The sequence below is a fragment of the Mesoplodon densirostris genome, chromosome 16 (genome assembly GCF_025265405.1).
Source record: "Mesoplodon densirostris isolate mMesDen1 chromosome 16, mMesDen1 primary haplotype, whole genome shotgun sequence".
Taxonomy (NCBI): Eukaryota; Metazoa; Chordata; class Mammalia; order Artiodactyla; family Ziphiidae; genus Mesoplodon; species Mesoplodon densirostris.
In genome coordinates this window covers 43881201-43906726 of record NC_082676.1, presented here as the reverse complement: position 1 = coordinate 43906726, position 25526 = coordinate 43881201, and the positions used below count along the sequence as shown (strand labels likewise).

Sequence of the window (25526 nt, the reverse complement as noted above, 5' to 3'; positions counted from 1 at the left end):
TAGAATAAAATAAGTAAGTAAATCCACCTCATATAAATTAATGAATAAATAGGAAGGGAAACTTCTTCAGCACAGTAGAAAGCCAACTAATAATGTACAAAGAGTGTTGGCATTAAAAAAGCACCATGAAAATTGCAGTTGGTTCAGGCAAGTATTATCAGTGAAAGCCAAAATGAGTGGGTGAAAGTTTGAGGAGGAACAAAGTAGCTCCCCCACAAGAAACTTAGTAATTACAGGATTCAATAGTAATCTTCCAGGGGAAATTACTGGTAGGTAACCACCTTAACCAAATTATCAAAGTTAACATTGCCAGTAATGGAACTAGTCAACAATGCGTACAATTCACTGAGAAGAACCCAGCATCGCTCCTGAACTATTCCTGCCATAAATGCATAGTGTGAATCTACTCATGATGAGACATTAGACAAGCCCAAATTGAGGTTTATTCTACAAAATAACTAGCCTGTGTTTTCAAAATGTCAGTGTTAGGAAATACAAAGAAGGGCTGAGGAACTGTTGCAGATTCAAGGAGGCAAAAGATACAAGACAACCAAAAATCTTGATTTTTGTTATAAAGGACATTATTAGGACATTTAGTGAAATCTGAATAAGTATATAGCTTAGACAACAGCACTGTATCGATGTTAATTTCCTGGTTTTGATCATTCTACTGTTGTTACTAAGAGAATTCCTTGTATTTAGGAAATAAACAAATTTTTTAGGGGTAAAGGGGCATCACCTCTGCAACTTATGCTTTTTTTTTAATAGATTTATTTATTTTTATTTATTTATTTTTGGCCACGTTGGGTCTTCGTTTCTGCTCGCAGGCTTTCTCTAGTTGCCGCGAGCCGGAACTACTCTTCATTGCGGTGCGCCGGCTTCTCATTGGGTGGCTCCTCTTGTTGCAGAGCACGGGTTCTATGAGCATGGGCTTTAGTAGTTGTGGCACGCAGGCTCAGTAGTTGTGGCTCACGGGCTCTAGAGCGCAGGCTCAGTTAGTTGTGGCGCACGGGCTTAGTTGCTCCGCAGCATGTGGGATCTTCCCAGACCAGGGCTCAAACCCATGTCCCCTGCATTGGCAGGTGGATTCTTAACCACTGCGCCACCAGGGAAGTCCCTCTGCAACTTACTCTTAAACAGTCCAGGAAAATTATAGAAAGAAAAAGGGAGAGGATGGGCTTTTTCTTTTACTGATCCCAACATGCATCACATGCCTTCTACTCTCAACCTATTTGCCCTTGTTGCCTTTTTTTTTCTTTTTAAACACACTGGAATATTCTCTCTCTTGTTGCCTTTTTTTTTTCTTTTTAAACACACTGGAATATTCTCTCTCCTCTTCTGTCTAAAGCTTAAAAATCTGTTAAGGATGTACACATGATCCACCAACTTGATACCTACTTTCACTATTTCAACATATCCTAAACTCTTTCAATTCTGAAATCTTAATAGCATGAATTTTCCATGTAGCTTTTTAATTGTTTAGATAATACGGAGAGTTTCCTCCGCAGCAGGTTGTAAAAAGCCTAAAAGCAAGCATTATCTCATGCATGTTTTTATACCTGTCTTGAAAGGTGATAGAAGATAGAATTGTTGCTTCTAAAATTTTGCCCTGGATTACTCAGAGCCCTGAAGACTTTCAGCACAACTGTTCAGACATCCTAACCTTTGTCTACTGCAGCACCTTTGCCTCTTCCCCTAAGGGCCCCTGTAAAAAAAAGTTTTCTGGCTGAGCAAGGATGTACTTGGTGTTTCAGGAATCACTGACATTCCAGGATGTGGCTGTGGACTTCACCAGAGAGGAGTGGGACCAGCTATACCCTGCTCAGAAGAACCTCTACCGAGACGTGATGCTGGAGAACTATAGGAACCTGGTTGCACTGGGTAAGGATGGCATCCCTGTAAGACTGGAACTCATTCTACATGGGTTTCTTTCCTTTCGTAGTGAAAACCTTCAAAGCTTTTGTGTATATAGTTCAGGCCAGGATGGAAGAATGCTAATCAGTTTTGGAGACAGAAATCTCTGTTTTTTGCTTTCCTCTCAGATAAAAGGTCCTGATTTTGAGATGGGTAGCTTTAGTTTGCTGCCTCTGAAGCCTCCCCTTTCCAAATCCAGAGGCCCTAAAGATTAAACAGGTTGGAAATGAGTTCTGAGAGAGATTTTTGTTCCCAGTTTAAAATTCTAAGATACGCATTTTTTCCCATGAATAGGGCATCAACTTTATAAGCCAGAGGTGATCACTCAGTTGGAGCAGGAGGAGCAGTGGATGATGGAGAGAGACAGCCCACCAGACACTCATCCAGGTGAGAAGCGAGGATTTATGTGTTTGCAACTCAGTGAAGGAAAATAGTCGCTTTTGAAATACTTAACTAAGTGTGTTACAAACATCTGCCTCTGGGATTTAAAGAGGCATGCTTCTTAAAAATTCAGTTCATATTTGACATTTTTCCAAAGTGGAAATGACTCTCTTTTTTTCTGATTAAACAGATAATATATACTTATTATTTAAAAAACTTACACAACACAAATTTATTTTGAAGGTGTTAGTTTGGATGTCCATAAATACCTTGATGTTGCAAATCTCCATGACGCATTTTCTTTCTCTTCTTTATTCATACATCCTCTCCGTATTCTTTAAATCTTTTTCTTCTCCATATCAAAAATCCTCTGCCATTTTTACCCATTTTTCATTCTTTCTTTTTTATTATTAAACACGTTAAACTTGTCTAAAACCCATAGCCTCAGTTCTAATTCTCTAGCTCACCTTTGTGATGTGACAAAGGTGTCCTACCAGTGTTACTAAAATTGTTTTCTTGGAGATGACCACTGACTTCCTTCCAGTCAAATCCAGTGACTAAAAAACTACAGTTATTGTCTCCTATGATTGTGTTGCATTTAACTGTGCGGACTTGACTTTATTGAAAGTCCACTCTGGCTTGTGATACACACCATTCTTGCCTCTTCTGGCCTCTCCCCTGTCTCTCTACCTGCTCCTTTAAATACCTTCTCTCCCTCCTTATTCTTCTAAAGGCATATATTCTTATGGACTTGGTGTTCACTCTGTAGTATCGTGCTTTTAAGTGGCCTTTCTATGTTCATTTTCCCATTTCTACATTTCTAGCCTCAGTATTTCACCCACTTTCTCTTCCTAGATTTTAGATTATATTTGTGTTTATGAATGTCATGCTATCACCCTTCTTTTTGGCTTCATTGGGTCTTCGTTGCTGCGCACGGGCTTTCTCTAGTTGCAGTGAGCGGGGGCTACTCTCTGTTGCGGTGCGCGGCCTTCTCATTGCGGTGGCTTCTCTTGTTGTGGAGCACGGGCTCTAGGCACGTGGGCTTCAGTAGTTGAGGTGCACGGGCTCAGCAGTTGTGGCTCACAGGCTCTAGAGCACAGGCTTCAGTAGTTGTGGTGCATGGGCTTAGTTGCTCAATGGCATGAGGGATCTTCCTGGACCAGGGCTCGAACTTGTGTCCCCTGCATTGGCAGGCGGATTCTTAACCACTGTGCCACCAGGGAAGCGCCTGTATAATGCTTGATGAGGGTGTTCATCCTTAGCAGTGCCCACCCTCCTCTTAAGAGCAGTTGCAGTCATGTCTCCTAACATAGGGGCTCGGGTTAGGTGAGGAGCTGGAGCAAAGAGACTAGAGTTTGTTTTTCAAAACTACTTTAAAGCCCAAGATAATCATTGTCTCCATCTGGAGTCTAGACCCTGTCCCCTGGCATCTTGCTGGGTGGCAACCCTTTGGTTGAAGATCTGATGTGCCTTGAGGGTGTCTACCATGGGGGAGCAGTGCCTGTACATTTCATGCACTGTCACTCCTGGTATGTTGATCAGGCTGCCCTGTTTCCAGGGATAAATGAAAGTTCTGGAAGATAGGCCTTAGGCAGTGAATGCCCTGAAATCTACTCCTAGGCTGTAGGAGCCTAGAGCACCACATTTACCTGTGGTTCCAGGAGCCAGGTCGGCAACCTGTGGATTTTGATGCTAAGAGAATAGAAAAGACAGTGTTCTGAGCTCCAGCCAATTATTCCAACCATTTTAGAGCCAAAGTCCCTGAGCAGACAAAAGCATTTTATTTGAAAATAAAGTGGTCCAGTTGATAATTCGGTTGAAATGATAAACTGGTTTAAAATGAATCTTTTAAATCACATTTTTTTCCACATATAATTTAATTATTGACCAGAGTAAGTTTATTTTCTGACTTGGACTTTTTTTTCTTTTTAAAATTTCTATTGCATGTTCAGCCAACTAACTCTTCATGTTGTGCTGTTTGTGATAAGAATAAGCCCGAAGTAACTAAATGTGAATTGACTTTGGCACATCCATAAAATTGGATATTTTACAGTCCTTTAAAAATTATGTGGAAATGTATTTGATGACATGGAAGTGTGTTCATGATATGCAATAATGTAAGAAAGCAAAATACAAAACAGTATTATGGTATAATTCTATTTTATTTTCCCAGGACAGTTGCTGGCATAATTATTTATTAATGTTGCCTCTTTTGCTGTCAAGTGTCCTTGACCATAAGCATATGTGCCAGCTTCAAGGGGACCACTCGTACAGCTCTGTATATACCTCCCCTGTGGGTAGAAGACCAGGACTAGTGCATGATTCATGTCTGAGAAAGCTAAAGCAGCATAAGGCCTGAGAACAGCTGACTCTGACTAAGGAAATGGCTTTGATGGGTGAGCCAGGAGAAGCTGCTGAGTTAGGATCAGTCTGTGCTACCCAAGTTTTGTTGGGACAAGGTATTATGAGTGTTTTTCATGAGTCAGCCAACATGATCTTGGATCTCGTCCAATAGGGTTCATTCATGCCCTAAGGCTGGTCCCAAGGGATTACCCAAAATAGAAATATATCTATCCTAGATCATGGAAATGACTGGAGAGAGAGGGGTCTAGCTAGAACCTTCCAAGAGTCATAAAAGTTCCCAAAAGTGAGTCTGTTTTAAACATCCACCAAGCTGAGAATGTGAAGCTACCGTACAAAAACTGGCCTATCTCTTGATCTCTCTTCCCTCCACACAGTTGCTACTCTCCAACTCTTGTTAGAAGGGAATTAAACAAGAGTTAGTGAGTGAAGGAAGAAGTGTGTAGGGAAATAGTTAAGGGGAGAAAGAAGCAGAGTAGAAGCAGGGAAAAGACTAGCAGGGAAGGAGTAGATTGGGGGAGAGGCAGGGAGAGAGGAGGAATATTGACTCTGTAACAGCCCAGGGAAGGGGAGAGGGATTAATTTTGAAGTTTTGAATACTGTACATGACTGAACACTTTAATTACTGAATAGAGACTGTGTTTGCAACTTAATGTAACAGTAGGAGTATTTGTTACCTAATAATTAAAGGAAGAGCATGGGTCCTTCCCAAATCTTCATACAGAAGCAGAGGAAAAATACCCCACTAAATAAAGTTTAAAGAAGCAGTGGGAGACTGAAATGAAATTTTGTTTTTACTACAATCCATGTGTCATGCTTGTTCAAAATATGGTTACATTTATATTTATGTGAATATAGGAGAAAGCTGGCAAGAGAGGCTCCAAACTTAACAATGATTACATTTAGGGGGTGGAATTCTTACTTTGTACATTGGATATGTTACTATAAGCAAGTATTAGTTTTATCATTTTAAACAAAAGTTTAAAAATCAGAAGAAATACTTTTAAAATAAACCAGTAGTTGGCATTATAATAGAATAATCCACAGGTGAGATTTAGAAGGTCTTGGACTTGGACCTGTCTTCTCTAAGTAGTCTTTTCTCTGTCTCCCACCTCTGAACACAGACCTTACCCTGATATTTCTTATTCTTTTTTCCATTTCCTTTCGACTATGTAAGCTCCTAATTGATCTCTTCTTTTTATGATTACCACACATATTTTAAAATTTCCACCTACTCGCTGCTTCTCGTCATCCTTCTATAGTCTTTCCCCTGTTACATGGCCATATTTCAAAACTTTTAATGCCACATTTGCCTTGTCTGCATTATTGTCAGTTTCATTTGGTAATTCACTATGCAATAATTTCTTTTACAAAACAGAGAATACTGAAAAGTGTTTATATGTTCTGAATTTCTTTTAGATGGGGAGAATAGTCCAGAAATAAAAAAATCAAACCAGAATATTTCTGATGAAAATAAAACCTGTGACATGATAATGGAGAGATTAACAGGAGACAGTTTCTGGTACTCCATCTTAGGTGGACTCTGGGATTTTGATTACCGGTTAGAATCTAACCAAGAAAACCAGCAGAGACATTTAGGACTAGTATCTTTGACCCACAAAAAGATCACACAGGAGAGAAGCCTTGAATGTAATAGATTTGGGGAAAACTATAATCTGAACTCAAACCTTGTTATGCATCAGAGAATTCCTTCAATTAAAATACCCCTTAATTCTGACACACAAGGAAATAGCATCAAGCATAATTCAAACTTGACTTACTATCAGGGAAACTATGTAAGAGAGAATCCTTATGAATATAATGAGTGTGGAAAAATCTTCAATCAACATATTCTTCTTACTACTCATATTCATACTGAGGGGAAACCCAATGAATGTGGGAAGGCCTTCAGCCAAAACTCATCTCTTACTCAACCTCAGATAGTCCTCACAGGAGAGAAGCCCTATAAGTGTGATGAATGTGGGAAAAGATTCAGCCAGAGGATACATCTTATTCAACATCAGAGAATTCACACAGGAGAAAAACCTTTTATATGCAATGAATGTGGAAAAGCCTTCCGTCAACATTCATCCTTTACTCAACATCTGAGAATTCATACTGGAGAGAAGCCCTATAAATGTAATCAGTGTGGTAAAGCCTTTAGCCGTATCACATCCCTTACGGAACATCATAGACTTCATACTGGAGAGAAACCTTATGAATGTAGTTTTTGTGGGAAAGCCTTCAGCCAAAGGACACATCTTAATCAGCATGAGAGGACTCATACAGGAGAGAAACCTTATAAATGTAATGAATGTGAAAAAGCCTTCAGCCAGAGTGCACACCTTAATCAACATAGGAAAATCCATACTCGGAAGAAATTATGTGAATATAATAAATGTGAGAAAACCTTAAGCCACAGTCCTTCACTTACTCCTCAGCACATAACTCAGAATTTTTAGCTTTGTCCTGGTGGGGGTGGGGGTGGGGTAAGGGACTCATATGAATATACAAATATAGGAAAATTTTGGTCAGACCTTTTCATCCCATGCAATATCATATTATTCATAGTGGGGAGAAAGGTTATAGATAAACTTTTAATGTGTAGAAGCCAAATAAATTTAGACCTTAAACTAGTAGCATATTATATTCCCAGGAGAGGTTATAAATAGTGAAAGTAATTTATTTTATAAACAAGATTATATGAGGAGTCATGTTCCAAAACTTTTCTTAATGACAAGAAATCCTGTAGGCAATAACCTATGATTATTCCCCTGTGATTTTTATAGCATAAAGTTTTTAAATTATATAAACATTGATTAATCAAGGCAATGATATCGTATAACCAGTCACATAAACTTGAAATAAACAGAAAAGAGCAATATTTCTTAAACTTCAGTCATTTGTATGCATCCTTTACAGATTTTACCATATTCAGTGTTTACTTAATATTTTCCTTTAAAGAGACTCAGAATTTTTGGCCTTGTCCTAGGAAATATTATTTATGGAAATTGTGAGTTCTGTATGCTAATTATATTCTAATTTCCATCAAAATAAATATATAACTTTGAAATTGAAAATATTCATTGGTGTACCACCTAAGTCTTCTGACCATTTTTTGAGAAGCCATGTGATGGCATGGATTATGGATGGATAACGGCAGGAGGATATGGCAGTATTATGTTATTTTTTAGGAATCCTTGCATTATTTTCATCAAACAGGTCCTAGGATCTTTAAGAAGAGTCTTGGAGGAGACTGAGGGTCATATTGATGAACTTTGAAAAGTGATTCAGAGAAGTCTACTTTTCTATCATGTTATTCTAGTTTTAAAGTTCCCTGTAGCAAACATAGATTTTTGAACTAAAATTGTCATTTCTGTTATTATTGCAGATTTGAATAGAGAGGAAGTTTATTTTATAATGACAGGGGCTTTATAAGAATCCCTACACTTCCCTGCACCACTGTGGAAGATGGAAGTAGGGTACCATGCCAGAGGATGAGTGGTGGTGCCACACTGAGGCTAAGAACCAGGGAAGAGCCTTACTGGCTTATATAAACAACTAAGGAAGTGTTACTAATTGGCTTATTAATTAATTTTATTTACTGAAATATATTTATGTACCACCTTTTTCCAAAAAGAATTTAAGGTGTTTTAATTTGATTTTTATGATTACTGCCTTGTTTGACAGAAATCACTTTTTGACATTACAAAGCATCGTAAATATAAACTGTCACAAGCCATGAATAGCTGCAACTAGGAGGCTGCTTCTGTTTCTTGGCTTTCTGTTTTTCTCTCGGTCTTCTCAGGCACAGCTGAAGAAGCCATGAGGCTAAGTAAGAATGCACTCCCCTTGCTTTCTCACCTTCCTTCTAACATATCTCCCAGCTCAAGACTTGCCATTTTTTTTTCCCTGTGAAGGACTAGATATCACAGGCCTTAAGTGAAAGCTGGAATGATTTAAATTTTTTAAAAAATTAAAGCACTAAAAACCAAGAAAGTAATGAAATGAATTCATTTCACCATGGAAGTTAAACTTTTCAAAGTACATTTATGTCCCATGCATCAGTGGATGAAATAGTTAATAAAACCCCAAGTTACTGTAGTCATGGAGGATTTCTAATAGTATTTTGTGTTCAAATATCTGTGAAATGGAGATCCATTGTCAAGACAGCTAAGTTCTGGAAGTGTCTCTTCACCAAAAGGATCTACACTGAACATTTATTTAGCCTAAGGAGGCAGAGTATAGAGCACTCAGGTTTCAGGAAGAGGGAGTGAGCCGAGGTGAAGTCTCCGATAGCAGAGGTATGTATGAAAAGAAGTGATGGTTAATTACAATTGGTGAAGCCTTTGATCAAAGTTTAAGTTTGCAACCGGAGTTGGGGGGAAAAACCTGAATAATCCACAAAGAGTGCTAAGGGCTTCAATACAAGGCAGTGTATCTCAGCACAGGGGAAGAAGGAGAGCAGTATGGGATTTTTCAGGAGAGGATCAGCAGAATTTGGACAATTTCAGAAAAGAGGAGTCGGGACTGAAGAAGACCAGTTGGCCATGGATTTTCAGCAATTCTTCATAAATAGGAATTATAAAATTAGAAGCCTATTATATATCCTTAAGGTCATAAGTGATTATGCTTATGTTAACTGTACAGTAAACTATGTCATTCTGGTGTGAATTCATTCTCATGTCCTTTGTTGTCTTCAACATGTTCCAAGATAAGTGAATCCTAAGTATATTTATTACATCAAAATTCAAGGAAGCCATAAGAGTAGTACTCATTCAGAAACCTGTTGTTATGATTTATTTCTGTCTAGGAGAGCAAGATATTACCCTTTTACATATATTAATTCATTTGGTCCATCCAACCAGGTGTTGTTGCCTTTCTTTTATGAAAAGAGATACTTCAGCTTAGACATAATAATAAGTGATTTATTATTCAGGGTTTCTTGGACTGAAATGTCACTAGAACATGGATCATGTTACTCCTAATCCAGTGGATACAAACAGTGCCTGGAACAGTGTGTTATAGCACTCTGAAAACATTTGATGACTATATTAAAATTAATAAAATGAGAGATTGCTGCTCAACACCAAAATTCATATGACTCTTTCTCTGAACCTCAGAGTATAAAAGGATTACCATGTTGATAGATTCTCTTATGTCCAAAGGGCTTATGGGTTGGAGAAAAATACTCATCTGGATTTTGATTAATGTTCAATTTATTAATTTAAGGAACGAACTGACATTCTTTAAGCAGCCAACATTCCTCTAACTATTCATAGATGTGCAAATAATAAATAAAAACTTAAGAATTTCTAAAATTAGATATCCCTACTCTTTTAAACACTGATCAGACTTAAACACATGTAAACATTTCATTAAAATCACAAACCTAGGGCTCCCCTGGTGACACAGTGGTTAAGAACCTGCCTGCCAATGCAGGGGACATGGGTTCGAGCCCTGGTCCAGGAAGATCCCACATGCTGCAGAGCAACTAAGCCTGTGTGCCACAACTACTGAGCCTGCACTGTAGAGCCCGTGAGCCACAACTACTGAACCTGCGTGCCACAACTACTGAGGCCTACGTGCCTAGAGCCTGTGCTCCACGACAAGAGAAGCCACTGCAATGAGAAGCCTGTGCACCGCAGCAAAGAGTAGCCCCTGCTCGCCCCAACTAAAGAAAGCCCACGTGCAGCAATGAAGACCCAACACAGCCAAAAATGAATAAATTTTTTTTAATTTCAAATTTTATTAAGTGCCTTAAACACATTAAGAAACGGGTAAGAAGTACCCAGATTATAAAAATAATTCTACCGAAACTAGTTATAAAAATGTTAACTCTGGGCTTCCCTGGTGGCGCAGTGGTTAAGAATCCGCCTGCCAGTGCAAGGGACACAGGTTCGAGCCCTGGTCCGGGAAGATCCCACATGCCATGGAGCAACTAAGCCTGTACTCCACAACTACTGAGCCTGCACTCTAGAGCCCGTGAGCCACAACTATTGAAGCCCGCATGCCACAACTACTGAAGCCCACGTGCCTAGAGCCCATGCTCCGCAACAAGAGATGCCACCACAATGAGAAGCCCATGCACCGCAACAAAGAGTAGACCCCGCTCGCTGCAACTAGAGAAAGCCCACGTGCAGCAGTGAAGACCCAACACAGCCAAAAATAATAAGATAAATAAATTTATAAAAAAATAAAGTTAACTCCATGGACTTGATGTTTTTATCCTTATTTGAATATTTTCCCAGGGTTCTAATTTTCATATGTTCCTAGGTTTACATTTTTCTACCAGGTACTATTTGTATACCCTCCTCGGGTTTTAGTAATCTTATTCAACCCAAAATAAGAATAATACTGTAACAGACAAATTAAGTTGAAATTTATGGGTTAGCAACTGTCTGATCTTTAGTTAGGCCATCCATAAAACCTAGTTGCACAGACCAAATATTCTTTGGTCTCCTTTTATAACAAAATATCACTTGTTATGTCATGGGACATTTTAAGACCTTCCTTTTATATAGATTGTAAATTTTTGACACTTGAACTTTCCCAAAACCATCTGGCCCATTGGCCTGTCATTATGGTATGGTGATCTCGCTGGCTAGCATTATTTAAAGCTTTTATGTGCATCATTAGGATAATTAATGAGGCTATCCAGCTCCTTCCAGAAGAATGCAAGTTTTGTTGTCAGTTTTCCTCTATAGAACATTTGGCTACTTCATCATTTTGCAACATGCTGCAACCAACTTTCTGCTTTTTTACTGTATGTGACCGTTAGAGGTGATTAACTGTTGAACCATCTTTCTACTTGGTCTGAGTGACTGTCCAGTTCTTCCTATTTCTTGATATGGTTCAACATTTTCCAGGATTATCTGGCTTGCCCAACACCCCTTTGTTTCTTCTTAACTGATTAAACAGGAACAAATACATATATACACATACATGCATGTATATATACATATATATGTACATATGCACATACTTAGCAAGAAATATATATATTACTTTTTAAGATCAGTATTGAATTATTCATACCATGTTACAATCATCCTTTTATGACTTTTAACACACTTGACTTGAGCATCATTATGAACACTTGGCCTCTTATATAACAAGCAGTTCCAATTAACCATTTTTTTAAATGCTCAAATTGTGAGAACTTGGCCAGTGGAAGCTGCATTAAGCTAGCTTCTTTTAACTCTTAGCAATTTATCTGTTATCTGTAAACACTTTCTCATTTTTGGAAGTAAGGTGGTCCAAACCCATTCCAAAATTTTCACTGCTCCAAGACGTGAGTACACTGTCTTTTTTTTGGCCACACTCAGCATGTGGGATACCAGTTCCCCAGCCAAGGATCGAACCTTCACCCCATGCAGTGGAAGCATGGACTCTTAACCACTAGACTGCTGGGCAACTCCCAAGATGTGAGAATAGATTCCTCCTCCCCCTCCTGCCCAAAGAGTTTTAGATTCTTTTAGTACAGAGTAGTAGAAAAGACCAAAATCGGGGCACTAGAGATGTCTGTGACCATTGAGAGTGAGCAAAAGTTCTGTTGCTACTACAGCCACTGCTATCAGGACACTTTTTAGACTTTATAGAAAACCTTCAAAACTCCACCAAAAGCTATTAGAACTAATAAATGAATTCAGTAAAGTTGCAGGATACAAGATTAATATACAGAAATCCGTTGCATTTCTGTACACTAATAATCTATCAGAAAGAGAAATCAAGAAAATAATCCCATTTACAATCACATCAAAAAGAATAAACTACATAGGGAATAAATTTAACCAAGGAAGTGAAATACCTATACTCTGAAAACTATAAGATACTCATGAAGGAAATTGAAGATGTTATAGATAAATGGAAAGACGCCCCCTGTTCATGGATTGGAAGAATTCATATTGTTAAAACGTCCATACTACCTGCAGAAAACTATAAGAAGACACTGATGAAAGAAATTAAAGTTGATACAAATAGATGGAGAGATATACCATGTTCTTGGATTGGAAGAATCAACATTGTGAAAATGACTATACTACCCAAAGCAATCTACAGATTCAGTGCAATCCCTATCAAACTACCACTGGCATTTTTCACAGAGCTAGAACGAAAAATTTCACAATTTGTATGGAAACACAAAAGACCCTGAATAGCCAAAGCAATCTTGAGAAAGAAAAACGGAGCTGGAGTAATCAGGCTCCCTGACTTCAGACAATGCTACAAAGCTACAGTAATCAAGACAGTATGGTACTGGCACAAAAACAGAAATATAGATCAATGGAACAGGATAGAAAGCCCAGAGATAAACCCACGCACATATGGTCACCTTATTTTTGATAAAGGAGGCAAGAATATACAGTGGAGAAAAGACAGCCTCTTCAATAAGTGGTGCTGGGAAAACTGGACAGCTACACATAAAAGAATGAAATTAGCACACTCCTTAACACCATACACAAAAATAAACTCAAAATGGATTAAAGACCTAAATGTAAGGCCAGAAACTATCAAACTCTTAGAGGAAAACATAGGCAAAACACTCTTTGACGTAAATCTCAGCAAGATCCTTTTTGACCCACCTCCTAGAGAAATGGAAATAAAAACAAAAATAAACAAATGGGACCTAATGAAACTTAAAAGCTTTTGTACAGCAAAGGAAACCATAAGACGAAAAGACAGTCCTCAGAATGGGAGAAAATATTTGCAAATGAGGCAACTGACAAAGGATTAATCTCCAAAATTTACAAGCAGCTCATGCAGCTCAATAACAAAAAAACAACCCAATCCAAAAATGGGCAGAAGACCTAAATAGACATTTCTCCAAAGAAGATATACAGATTGCCAACAAACACATGAAAGAATGCTCAACATCATTAATCATTAGAGAAATGAAAATCAAAACTACAATGAGATATCATCTCACACCAGTCAGAATGGCCATCATCAAAAAATCTACAAACAATAAATGCTGGAGAGGGTGTGGAGAAAAGGGAACTCTCTTGCACTGTTGGTGGGAATGTAAATTGATACAGCTACTATGGAGAACAGTATGGAGGTTCCTTAAAAAACTAAGAATAGAACTACCATACGACCCAGCAATCCCACTACTGGGCATATACCCTGAGAAAACCATATGTACCATAATATTCATTGCAGCTCTATTTACAATAGCCAGGACATGGAAGCAACCTAAGTGTCCATCGACAGATGAATGGATAAAGAAGATGTGGCACATATATACAATGGAATATTACTCAGCCATAAAAAGAAAATTGAGTTATTTGTAGTGAGGTGGATGGACCTAGAGTCTGTCATACAGAGTGAAGTAAGTCAGAAAGAGAAAAACAAATACCGTATGCTAACACATATATATGGAATCTTAAAAAAAAAATCATGAAGAACCTAGGGGAAGGATGGGAATAAAGACGCAGACCTACTAGAGAACGGACTTGAGGATACCAGGAGGGGGAAGGGTAAGCTGGGAGAAAGTGAGAGAGTGGCATGGACATATATACACTACCAAATGTAAAATAGATAGCTAGTGGGAAGCAGCCGCATAGCACAGGGAGGTCAGCTCGGTGCTTTGTGTCCAACTAGAGGGGTGGGATAGGGAGGGTGGGGGGGAGGGAGTCGCAAGAGGGAAGAGATATGGGATATATATATATGTATAGCTGATTCACTTTGTTATAAAGCAGAAACTAATACACCATTGTAAAGCAATTATACTCCAATAAAGATGTTAATAAATAAGTAAATAAATAAATAAAATGTCCATACTACCCAAAGCAATCTACAGATTTAATGCAATTCTTGTCAAAATACCCATGACATTTTTCACAGAACTAGAACAAATAATTCTAAAGTTTGTAGGGAACCCAAAAGACCCTGAATAACCAAAGCAATCTTGAGAAAATAGAACAAACCCAGAGATATCAGTCTCCCTGACTCTAGGCTACAAAGCTACAGTATGAAACAGTATGGTCCTGGCACAAAAACAAACATACTGAGAAATGGAACAGAATAGAGAGCCCAGAAATAAACCCACACAGTATAGTCAATTAATCTATGACAAATGTGGCAAGAATATACAACGGAGAAAAGATGGTTTATTCAGGAAGTGGTGCTGGGAAAACTGGACAGCCACATAGAAAAGAATAAAAGTAGATCATTTTCTCACACCATAAAAGCAAATAAACTGGAAATTATTAAAGACCTAAATGTAAGACCTGAAACCATAAAACACCTAGAAGGAAATATAGGCAGAACACTCTTGGACGTAGGTCTTAGAGATATTTTTTTGGATCTGTCTCTGCAGGCAAACGAAATGAAAGCAAAAATAAACTAATGGGACAGAATTAAACTTAAAAGCTTTTGCACAGCATAGGAAACCATCAACAAAATGAAAAGGCAGGTGCCCATGGACAGATGAATGGGTACAGAAGATGTGGTATATATATATATATATATATATATATATATATACACACACAATAGAATACTACTCAGCCTTAAAAAGAATGAAATATTGCCATTGCAGTAACATGGATGGACCCAGAGATTAACATACTAAGTGAAGTAAGACAGAAAAACAAATACCATATGATACCACTTATATGTGGAACCTAAAAAATTGATACAAATGAACTTATTTACAAAACAGAAACAGACTCACAGACGTAGAAAAAAAACCTACAGTTGCTAAAGGGGAAAGAGGGAGGGGAGGAATAAATTAGCACTTTGGGATTAACATATACACACTACTATATATAAAATAGGTAATCAACAAGGACCTATTGTTTAGCACAGGGAACTCTACTCAATATCTTGTAATAACCTCTATAATTTAAAAGAATGTGAAAAAGAATCTGAATCACGTTGCTGTACACCAGAAACTAACACAACATTGTAAATCAACTATACTTCAATTTAAAAAATTTGACAACACATTGAAAGAATCAAAAAACATGATCAAGTGAAATTTATCCCTGGGATGCAAGAATGGCTCAACATACACAAATCAATAAATGTTATATACCACATTAATAGAATGAAAGATAAAAATCATATGATCCTCTCAATGGATGCAGAAAAAAAATTGACAATCCTGTCATGATTTTTAAAAAATCAACAAATTGGGCATAAAAGGATATCCTAAAGATATCTGCATTCCTATGTTTATTGTAGCATTATTCACAAAAGCTAAGATATGGAAATAACCTTAATAGTGTCTGATGAATGAATAAGGAAATGTCATATATATATATATATATATATACGAAATATTATATATATTTTTACATTATATATATGTGTATATAGTATATAAATACAAAATGCCATCTCTATATATGTATATACAAAATACCATAGACTGAGTGACTTATAAAAACAGAAATTAATTGCTTACAGTTCTGGAGGCTGGGAAATCCAAGATCAAGGTGCCAAAAGATCTGTGTTTAGTAAGGGCCCACTTCCTGGTTCATAGACAGTGCCTTTTTGCTGTGACCTCACATGGTAGAAGGGAGCAAGGGAGTTTTCTTGGAGTCCTTTTGTAAAAGAGATTGAATCCCATTAATGAGGGCAAAGCCTAATCACTTCCTCAAAGCCCCATCTCCTAATACCTTCACAGTGGAGGTTAGGATTCAAGATAAGAAATTTGGAAGGACACAAACATTCATACCATAACAGTGACCGTGAGGAGAAATGGATGAGAAGGATGGGTTGGGAGGCAGGGGGTGGAGGGGGAGAGAGAGGGAGATTGAATATGAGAATGAATAATGTGTATATGGGTTATGGGTTAGGGGACTGGATGGCTGACCAAGAAGCTTATCAAATGTGGGGAGGTTTTACTCCTTTCCAAAAGCATGTGATTCATGTCTTACACCATGGATGATTGCATGTTGTTTTCCATTTTCTAAGTGCTGACTTCTTTATAGGTTAAATTTTTGTGGGTGCAAGCAGCCAACATTGACTCTGGTTGTATAGTCTCTTCAGGACATCTCCCTCAGGATGCAGTAGCTCCAGTCACCTTCCATCCTCCAATCAGAACACTCAAGATTCATATTCCTGGAAGGTAATTTGATTGGTTCAGCTTGGGCCTCATGCTAAACGAAGATGGAGGACTTTGATTGGCAGACCCATTGAGGCTACAGACACAGGAATTCACAAAGGCAAATCAAGGTGTTTTTACCACAGCAGACAAACAGGACACTAAGGGGTGATAGGACTCAATCGGATCCCCCCAAATGGTATAAAGATTCCCTTAAACTGAGGACATTGAAGATACAGCAGATGCAGAAAAAAAGCCTTTTCAGAGTGTCCCTTATCTGACTAAAGGCAGAGCTTTCTTTTTTTTTCTAAAGACAATAGCTATTTTTTTAATATATATATTTTAAAATATTTATTTATTTTGGCTGTGCCAGGTCTTAGTTGAGGCATGTGGACTCCTTAGTTGAAGAAAGTGGGATCTAGTTCCCTGACCACGGATCGAACCCGGGCCCTCTGCACTGGGAGCAAGGAGTCTTACCCACCGGACCACCAGGGAAGGCCCTAAAGGCAGAGCTTTCTAAGAGTGAAGCTGCCGTAAATCCTCTCTCAGGAGATTCCAGCTAGGAAGGAGACCAACAAACCACTGGCACCAGGATGAGAAATTGTACAGACAAACATTATCACAAACTGTTATACTTTCCATTGTTCTCATAAAAGCCCATTTCCCTTTCCTAAAAGTCCACTTGTTTTCCCAGAGGCCCTTTCTCCCTCCTTCCTTTCCCCTATTAAGTTGGTATATAATCTCCTATTTCTAGTTGTCCAGGAGTCTCTTCATCTGCTCCTGCATGCATGTGTAAATAAACCTTGTCTTTTCCCCTGGTAATCTATTATCAGTTCATCCACAGCCCCACCATCAACACTCAAACCTAAGTTAGTAGAGGGAAAGTTTTCCTCCCAATGAGGGTTGGAAAAAATCAGCAGATGTTTTTTCTACCTTCGATGGTGTGAAATTATTTGATTTGCATTTTAAAAAATCATTCTGGGGGGACTTCCCTGGTGGTCCAGTGGTAAAGAATCCACCTTACAATGCAGGGGACGCAAGTTCAATCCCTGGTCAGGGAGCTAAGATCCCACGTGCCACGGGGCAACTAAGCCTGCACACCACAACTACTGAGCTCAGCACCTCAACTAGAGCCCACATGCCTGAAACTACAGAGCCTGTGTGCACTGGAGCCTGCGTGCCACAACTAGAGAGGAGAAAACCCGCACGCCACAACTAGAGAGATGCCCACGCTGCAACAAAAGATCCTGCATGCCTCAGTGAAGATCCAGCATGCCGCAACTAAGCCCCGACACAGCCAAAAATAAATTAAATAAATAAATAATAAATCTTTAAAAAAAATCACTCTGGGTATGTCATTGGTTTTATTAACAAGAGAAGTTGTAAGCTTGCTTGTAAAAGAAAGGAATTTAAGTTCATAGCTAGAGGGAAATATGATATCCCAGAAAAGTTTTTGTTCATATGAAATAATGCATATAAAGTTATTACCACTTTCATTGAAAATTAGCTCCCATTTCTGAAATTTCAAACATCTCACACTCTCCCCACCACCATCTCTCCTTTTAAATTCACTTACTAAGTGTGCCCTTGGCCTTAATTCTTTATCTGAATTCACACTTCAATCTAATGACACCACCACTTTTTTTTTTTTAACCCTCCATTATCTCCCTCCTAGTCTAGCAATTCCCTAACAAGAGCCTAATACGTTCCCAGCCTTCCTTCTAACTGAGAAGGCGTCAGCAGCAGCCGACATATATATGTACCCACACCGGACTTCTCTCCATCTCACAGATATTGAAAATTAACACCTAAAGTCATACTAGACATAAAAATCTCCCGAACTTTATCTTAAATACAACTGCTGGGGGTGGAAACGCTTAAACATTTCAGTCTCAGCATTTGGCAGCGTCCAATGTTTCAATGTTTGATGAATGAACTAAGTTCCTTTGATTTGGAAAGCCTTGTCCAATGCCTGGGAGCCCAACAGAAAAAGAGGGAAACTAAGTGGAACGGATAAAGGAAAGGCCGAATCCCAACGCTCCAGCCGCCGTGCAGGTGAGGAAAGCAGAGGTCTCCAGTTAAGCCACAGCCCGCGGCTCCTTTTAAGGGGGAGTGGGCGGAGCCCTGACTTTAACCCCGCCCAGGACTGCGGGGACTCGCGGCCAATGAGAGGGCGGCCCGGGGTGGAGAGACGCGACGCCATCACGCTCGGGCCGGCGCTCCGCAGGGCGTGCGCCGGAACAGTGGACGCTGTAGGTGATCGCCGCCGGGCTTCGCAGTAGAAGTGGGGTGGATTCCGGAGACCGAAGCGCCGCGTCGTGGGAGCCCTCCAGGCGAGTCGAGTCGAGTCGAGTCACCCGACCTCGGGGTTTTAGGGGCGAAGGGATCAATCACCCCCAACCCTCCTCAGGCTGGGCGGCATGGACTCGCTATTAATTGATCTCGAAAGCAATGCCAAGTCAAGGTCTCCGGTGGAGAGGACACCACGGCCTCGCCGCGTCGGCCTTTCGTGCCCCAAGTAGCCAGGCTGTGAGCGTCTGGGGAGAGGCAGCCCAGCGGGATGGAAAGCAATAGGGACGCCAGCAAAGGCCAGTGTTTATTCGCGCTGTCGGGCACCTTATAGGTTAAATCTTCAAAGTACTCCTGTGAGTAAGCCCTGTTGTTATTCCCATTTTGCAGAGGGGGAAACTGAGGCTTAGGTTAAAATTACAGCTTTGTAAACAGCATAAAGATGGGAGGTTGAGTAGTTAAGGAAATAATGAAACGTTTAAGCAACTCTAAAGCGGTGATTCCAGAGGGCCAACAAAAGCTGTTTCTGAACTGGGGCAGTTTTCGTGACAAAATTCATTTGGTGAGTCACAACCATCAGAATATTGAACTTTGGAATTTGTTTACAGGTGACCAAAGCCACACAATGTCAATAGTTCGTTCATCTGTCCATGCCAAATGGGTCGTGGGGAAGGTGATTGGGACAGCAATGCAAAAAACTGCTAAAGTGAGAGTGACCAGACTTGTTCTGGATCCCTATTTATTAAAGGTAAGGAACATCTCTATTTTCAGATGGCATTGATAAATCACCAACATGTTCTGGGTCCTGAGAAGAAAAACACTCCCCTGTCAGTAAAGGTGCATTGAGCATCTGCTGCACACCAGACACTGTGCTGGTCTGAGGGTGTAACAAAGTGAATTAATCATGGTTCACACTCATTTTAGAGACACATAGAGTTAATTTCAATTCAGTCTGATAACTGCTATAGTCATTCTATGTGCAAAGTACTGCGGGAGCAGAAGACTCCTCGTTCTTCCTTCCCAGGTTGCTGAGGAGAACATTCTTGATTATATAAGACATACGAGCTGAAGCTCCAAAAGGATTTTATCCAGAGGACCAGTTGTGGGGCAGGAGGAGTTGGGGGAGTCATTCCAGCCATGATGAATAGTTTGTGGAAATTCTTTTAGCCATGTATTTACCTAAAACAAATAGACTGCTAGTTATTTCGGCAGCAAAAATGGGTTTATTCGGGATCAGCAGAGAATTGCAATTCAGGGTCTGCAACATGGTGAGCCACGTGCAAAGCCCCTGCAAACGTGGTGCGGTGACCGGGGAGGAGAGTGCTTTTACAGAGGGGAAAGGAAGTTGGGAGGGGATGGTAAACAAAGAGTCCATGACTCTTGACTGGCTGAGTTGTTGCCGGGAAAGAAGAGCATGTCTTTCTTCCTGTTGAGCTCTGCTATCATCACAGGGTGTGAGAGCTTCCCCTTCTGGTCTCCTGACTCTGTTTAATTGAGGTTTCTGTTTATTAATTCCTTACACATGAAAGGGCATGACATTCTAACTGGAGCAGCAAGTGGTTCGGCAATGTTGAGCCCAGAGCTTGGCACTAAGTAGGCGCTGTTGTTGAATGAACACGAGAAGGATTGGAGCTGGAGTGTGAAGGGTCTTTTATGTTGTGTTTTGGATTTCATCCTATAAGCAAAGGAGACAGAGATAGGGATGATGACTGGAGGTAAGGAAATGGGTAAGGAGGTTATTGCAGATGTCTAGGATGGAAATGATAAAGAACTGAACAGTCCTGGGAGCAGTGAGGATGGAGTGGAAAAAGATTTCAGGAAAGAAGGGACAGTGTCCTTGATTTGGTAGATGCGCAAGGGAGGGAGGGGGAAGTGCCAAGGATGTTTCTGCATTCAAGGTTGGGCACACTGGTGGGCACAAATGCTGTTTGTTATCTAGGATCAGAAACACAGGAGCCTTTTCAGGGTCTTGTGATGCTGGGGAGATCCCAGGCGGGAGAAAGACGTTGGATCTCATTGTCCTCCTAGCCCTTCGAGTCTCCCTCGAAGCCTCTCAATGAAATGGCTTGATCCCAAAGCAAAAACAAAAACAAAACCACAGGAGCAAGCTGAAGAGTGAAGCATGATCATTGGCCTTAGAATCAGAGGGCCTTAGTTTGAGTACTGGCGGTTGGTTACTAGCCATGCACATTACTTAACCTCCTTGAGCTTGTTTTTCTCATCTGTTAAATGGGACTGCCTGCTGTGGCAGGGTTGTCTTGAGGAATAGGTGGTTCTAGTTCTCATCTGTGGCTTGTTTGCAATACTTTGAGTGAGGCATGAAGCTAAGTGCTTTATGAACATTATAATGTTTCATTCTCTTGATAACTTTAGAGGTGCAGGTATTGGAGCCTCATTTTATGGTGGGAAAAAATACCTGAGCTTGGAGTAATTAAGTGACTTGTCCCAAATCACACAGCTAGTGGTGAGATAGTGTGTTTTTAGGCTGGAGAGAAGGCTCTACTGGGAAGGAAGAGTTTAAATATTGTAGAAGAGAATGGTAATTGATAGAGCAAGGGTACTGCAGGAAATAAGCAGGAGAGCTCCAGACAAGATCAGTTCTGGAAAAGTCATTGCCGTTTTCCAGAAATTAAGCAGCTAATTTTTGTATTGGAAGTCTGCATAAGTATGTTATCTATTTTTTCCCCCAAGTTCCAGCTTGTTTTCTGCGCATTCCTTTTTCAGATTTTGTACTGCATTGCCAGGTCATGGATGGGAACTACTGATTTGTTTCCTCCTTCTCTCAACAGTATTTTAATAAGCGAAAAACCTACTTTGCCCACGATGCTCTCCAGCAGTGCACCGTTGGAGATATTGTGCTTCTCAAAGCTCTACCTGTCCCGAAAACAAAGCACGTGAAGCATGAACTGGCTGAGATAATTTTCAAAGTTGGACAAGTCATAGATCCAGTGACCGGAAAGCGCTGTGCAGGAACCACCTACCTGGAGAGTCCAGTCAGTCTGGAAACCACCCACCTAAGCAAAAACCTGGAAGAACTCGATCTCTCTTCAACGCAGTGAAGGAGGATTGGAAAACGGAGCCAAAAGGGAAGGATTTCTAAGTTTGCTTTATGGAAAAATTTTTATAAGTTTCCTCACAAACCGTCCAGTTTCTCTTCTGGTATTTATGAACTAGCTAAAAGTAAACGAAGTAAAGGCCTTGTTATAATTTTTCATAAAGGTTTACAGTCATGTTTCAAATTTCCTTCTCAGCGAACATACTTCCCTGTTACACTAAGTGTGCCTAGCAGTGGGCTGCATTGTTTTGTAAGCTCACTGTTTTAGAAGGTGGTTTTTTGTTTTTGTTTTCATTCAAAGGAATCTGGAATTTATCTTAGAACTTTTATTTTGGAAGAAAACCTTTTGATATCATAAACAGACAAGACCACATTAAGTGTATATTTATTTTTGATACTATATATTCGAAATTAAGTTTTTCTCTGATTTAACCAATTCCAAATGGAAACAGTTAACATGCTGGGGTCAGACTTTATCAGATTAAAGTCTGTATTAATAAGAATGTTGACACGTAGAAAATAAAACTAAAATTCTGTCACTTTTCTCCTGTATCCTAGGCTAGACTAAATAGGAATGAGTTCTTAAAATCTGATACATTGATGAAGTTGTAGAATTTCTCACACATGCATTTGAGTTGGAGAGTTTCAGAGTTTTATTGCTGTTCATTGATAAACTGTGATAACTTAGATTTTGACCTGATGAAACACTGAGCTATATATTTCAGTTTTCTGGCTCCCAGAAGGGACTTGGAGTATATTTCAACCTCAACAAATACATCAGTATTTGAGTAATAACCACAGGCACTGCCCCCTCCTCAGGGCTTATAATCTCCTGGGCAGGTACGCACAAGTATCTTCATGACAAACACAGAAACACATGGGTGGGGGAGAAATTGATGTAACCTTCCAGAAAAAAATGAGAGAATGCTAGAACTGAATCTTAAAGGAAGAGTCTCCAGGTTAGTGCGTGAGGCATTTGGAAAGGGCATTCCAGGCAGAGGAAGGGGGTGTAAAGTCCTCGAAGGATGAGAGAAAGGACTGTAACCAAGGGGTTTTGGAAGCGGTGAGCACTGCTGGGACATTGAACAAGAGTGGAACTCGAGTAGAGAAATAGGCAGGAATTGTAAGTGGTGGTGGGTTGTTTAATGTTTTAAAGAGTGATATAACTAGATTCACATTTCTGTAAAGTAATAGCATCTGTGTCAGGAATAGACTGGAATGGGAAGGATTGGAGGTCGGGAGACAGTGACCTGTTCAAAGATTGGTCCTAAGACATAAACTGAGTTGGGCAGGGAAGATGAAAAGAAAATAGATGATGTTCCGAAGTAGAACTCTCAGGGAGGATGAACCGAAGGGAGGCATCTTAGACTGTCTGCCAAGGGGGTGGCTATGCGGTACCGGTTATCCTGGAGGGGACAGGACACCTGTCCAAGCCATCTCTAAAAGCTCAAATATTTTAAAGGCTTACCTATACTCTAATGTATCATTTTTATCTTAACATAGATACTTTTCCTGAAAATCTTGGTGTAAAAATTATCCTCCAGGAAGATGCCCCATGTTTATCCTATGACATTGTAACCTAAGCCACACACCTGTGAAATAAGAGTATCTCCTTTCCCCCAGTAAAAAGCACTGGGTTAATGGAACTTCAGAGCAAAATGATAGTGAAGAAAAAAGTGCAGAATGAGTGGCCTAATACTAAACACAAAAGCCAGGTCAGCAGAGAAATGCCTTCCAAGTTAACATTTCAGGAAAATAGACTTGAAAGCATCTGTCTCCTGAAATAGAGCTGAGAAATTGGGGAATATGTAAGAAAGTCACACACCACTGGCTTGAAGAGGCTCTGCCTCCCACAGTGCAGGATGGGGACATGTCCTTTCCGCCGTGGAGAGAACTCCAGCTTCCCATTTGCGTCTGTGCAGCCTCTATGGCCTCACAAAGTGTAAGCCAGTTGAGATCAGGAGCTGGCCTGATCAACACCCTCTGGCTTCCCTTCCACCAGATGCCTCTCCCTGGTCTGGGGCAGATCCTTGTTTCCCTTCCTCCATCCACAGGATCCACTTCTGTTCTCCCTGATGGCTCCTTGCCATATTAACATGTTGAAACATTGCCCTAGTCAGAGAAACTCCTGCACCCCTGGAGCCCCCTCCCCCTTCTCCTCCAAAGATTACCAGCTTCAGAGAACCCCTCAGTCCGCAAGCCCAGTTCCTGCCCCCAGCCCTCCCAGCAGAGACCTCCCAGCTCCCCAGTCCTGAGTGTCGTGGTCCGAACGTGGGTTGGAAAAGAATTTCCAGACACAAGGCAGAATGTAAAGAAGACAGAATTTATTAGAGGGAATGGTCGCTGCCAGAACAGGGGCCGACTTCCTAGTAGTCTGGGACAGCCGAGCCGGAACATGTGCTATTGATCAGTTTTTATAGCCAAAAAACAAAGGAATGGTCCGAGGCGAAAACTTCGTTTACCGATTGGTCGGGCACATATACCTACCTTCTCTAGGGTGGGAGTGGGACAGGCCAGATGCCTTTCCTTATTTGGGACAGGTCCTGTTGCCCAGGTGGGCGTCGCCCAGGTGGGCTCAGGAATTTTGTAACAATCGCAACATGGGGGGGAGGGCGAGTAAGAGTCTGGTAAGGGTTCCTAAGGGGTGTAACGCTGACACTTTTTCAGGCAGGGTCGTACTTTGCCCTTGAAGCACCTTTGTCCTTGGAGCACCACACAGGATTCACACTGGCCTTGAAACGCTCCCTTTGGTGGCTGGGGAGCTCCTCCCTGTTTCCCTTTTCTAACTGTCCAGCTCACTTTCTGCGGGCCTTGTCTTGGTTGCGGTTTCATGAGTACATTTGTGGCTCTTTTATCTTGCCACAGGACACATTTCCGCCCAACAGTGCCATCCTGACCCACTCCCTTCTTTAAGCTGTTTCCTTGGCCAGGCGGAGTTGTCCTCCCTCCTTACACGAGTCAACTCTTTCCCTTGGGACTGTGCTATTGTGCCAGCTCCCCAGGGTCTATCCTCCACTTCCCAGGCACCACCGGTTACATGCTCTCCCGTCCGTGTTCCCTCCCTTCTCTCCATTTCAACACTTGACACTACAGTCATTTCACATCCAGCCCCACCAGACTGGGACGGCTCGAGGGCGAGGATGGGACCCAGCCCACCGGTGCTGAAATCAACGGGAACAATAGAGTTTGGAGACCACGAGAGAACCTGAGTGTGCGTCCATCCAGAATGCTTCTATTACAGCGTAATTTATTTTTGAAAAGGCAATATATTTACACGGAGCAAAATCCAAAGGGGTATTCGGGGAGCCCGCCCCCCCGCCCCCAGCTTCGCACCCCAGGTCCTGGATTCCCCTAGGGACCGTGTTACTCTCCCCTTGTGGATCTCTCCACGTGCATTCAAGCCTTGCCCTTGTTCCTTTGGCGCACCCTGTGTTACGCACCGAGCTCCTTTCGCTGGAGCTTAAAGTTTCAAAA

The 25526-nt window shown here is 40.6% G+C and overlaps 1 protein-coding gene across 7 annotated transcripts in view; it reads left to right on the top strand.

The window, feature by feature from the left end:
- Positions 1-22215, top strand: part of LOC132477116 (small ribosomal subunit protein uS17m) — a 43989-nt gene extending 21774 nt beyond the window's left edge. For 3 of the 7 annotated variants that reach the window (XM_060079457.1, XM_060079456.1, XM_060079454.1), the window contains exons 4-6: positions 1755-1881; positions 2209-2301; positions 6076-8328. In XM_060079457.1, the coding sequence (XP_059935440.1) occupies positions 1755-1881; positions 2209-2301; positions 6076-7118 (1263 nt within the window). In that variant the 3' untranslated portion in view covers positions 7119-8328. Of the gene's footprint in view, positions 1-1754; positions 1882-2208; positions 2302-6075; positions 8329-18908; positions 19354-19605; positions 19746-21786 lie in introns of those variants that run through there. The other 4 variants (XM_060079458.1, XM_060079459.1, XM_060079460.1 and 1 more) reach the window with 4 other exon arrangements.
- Positions 22216-25526: the final 3311 nt, after the last annotated feature.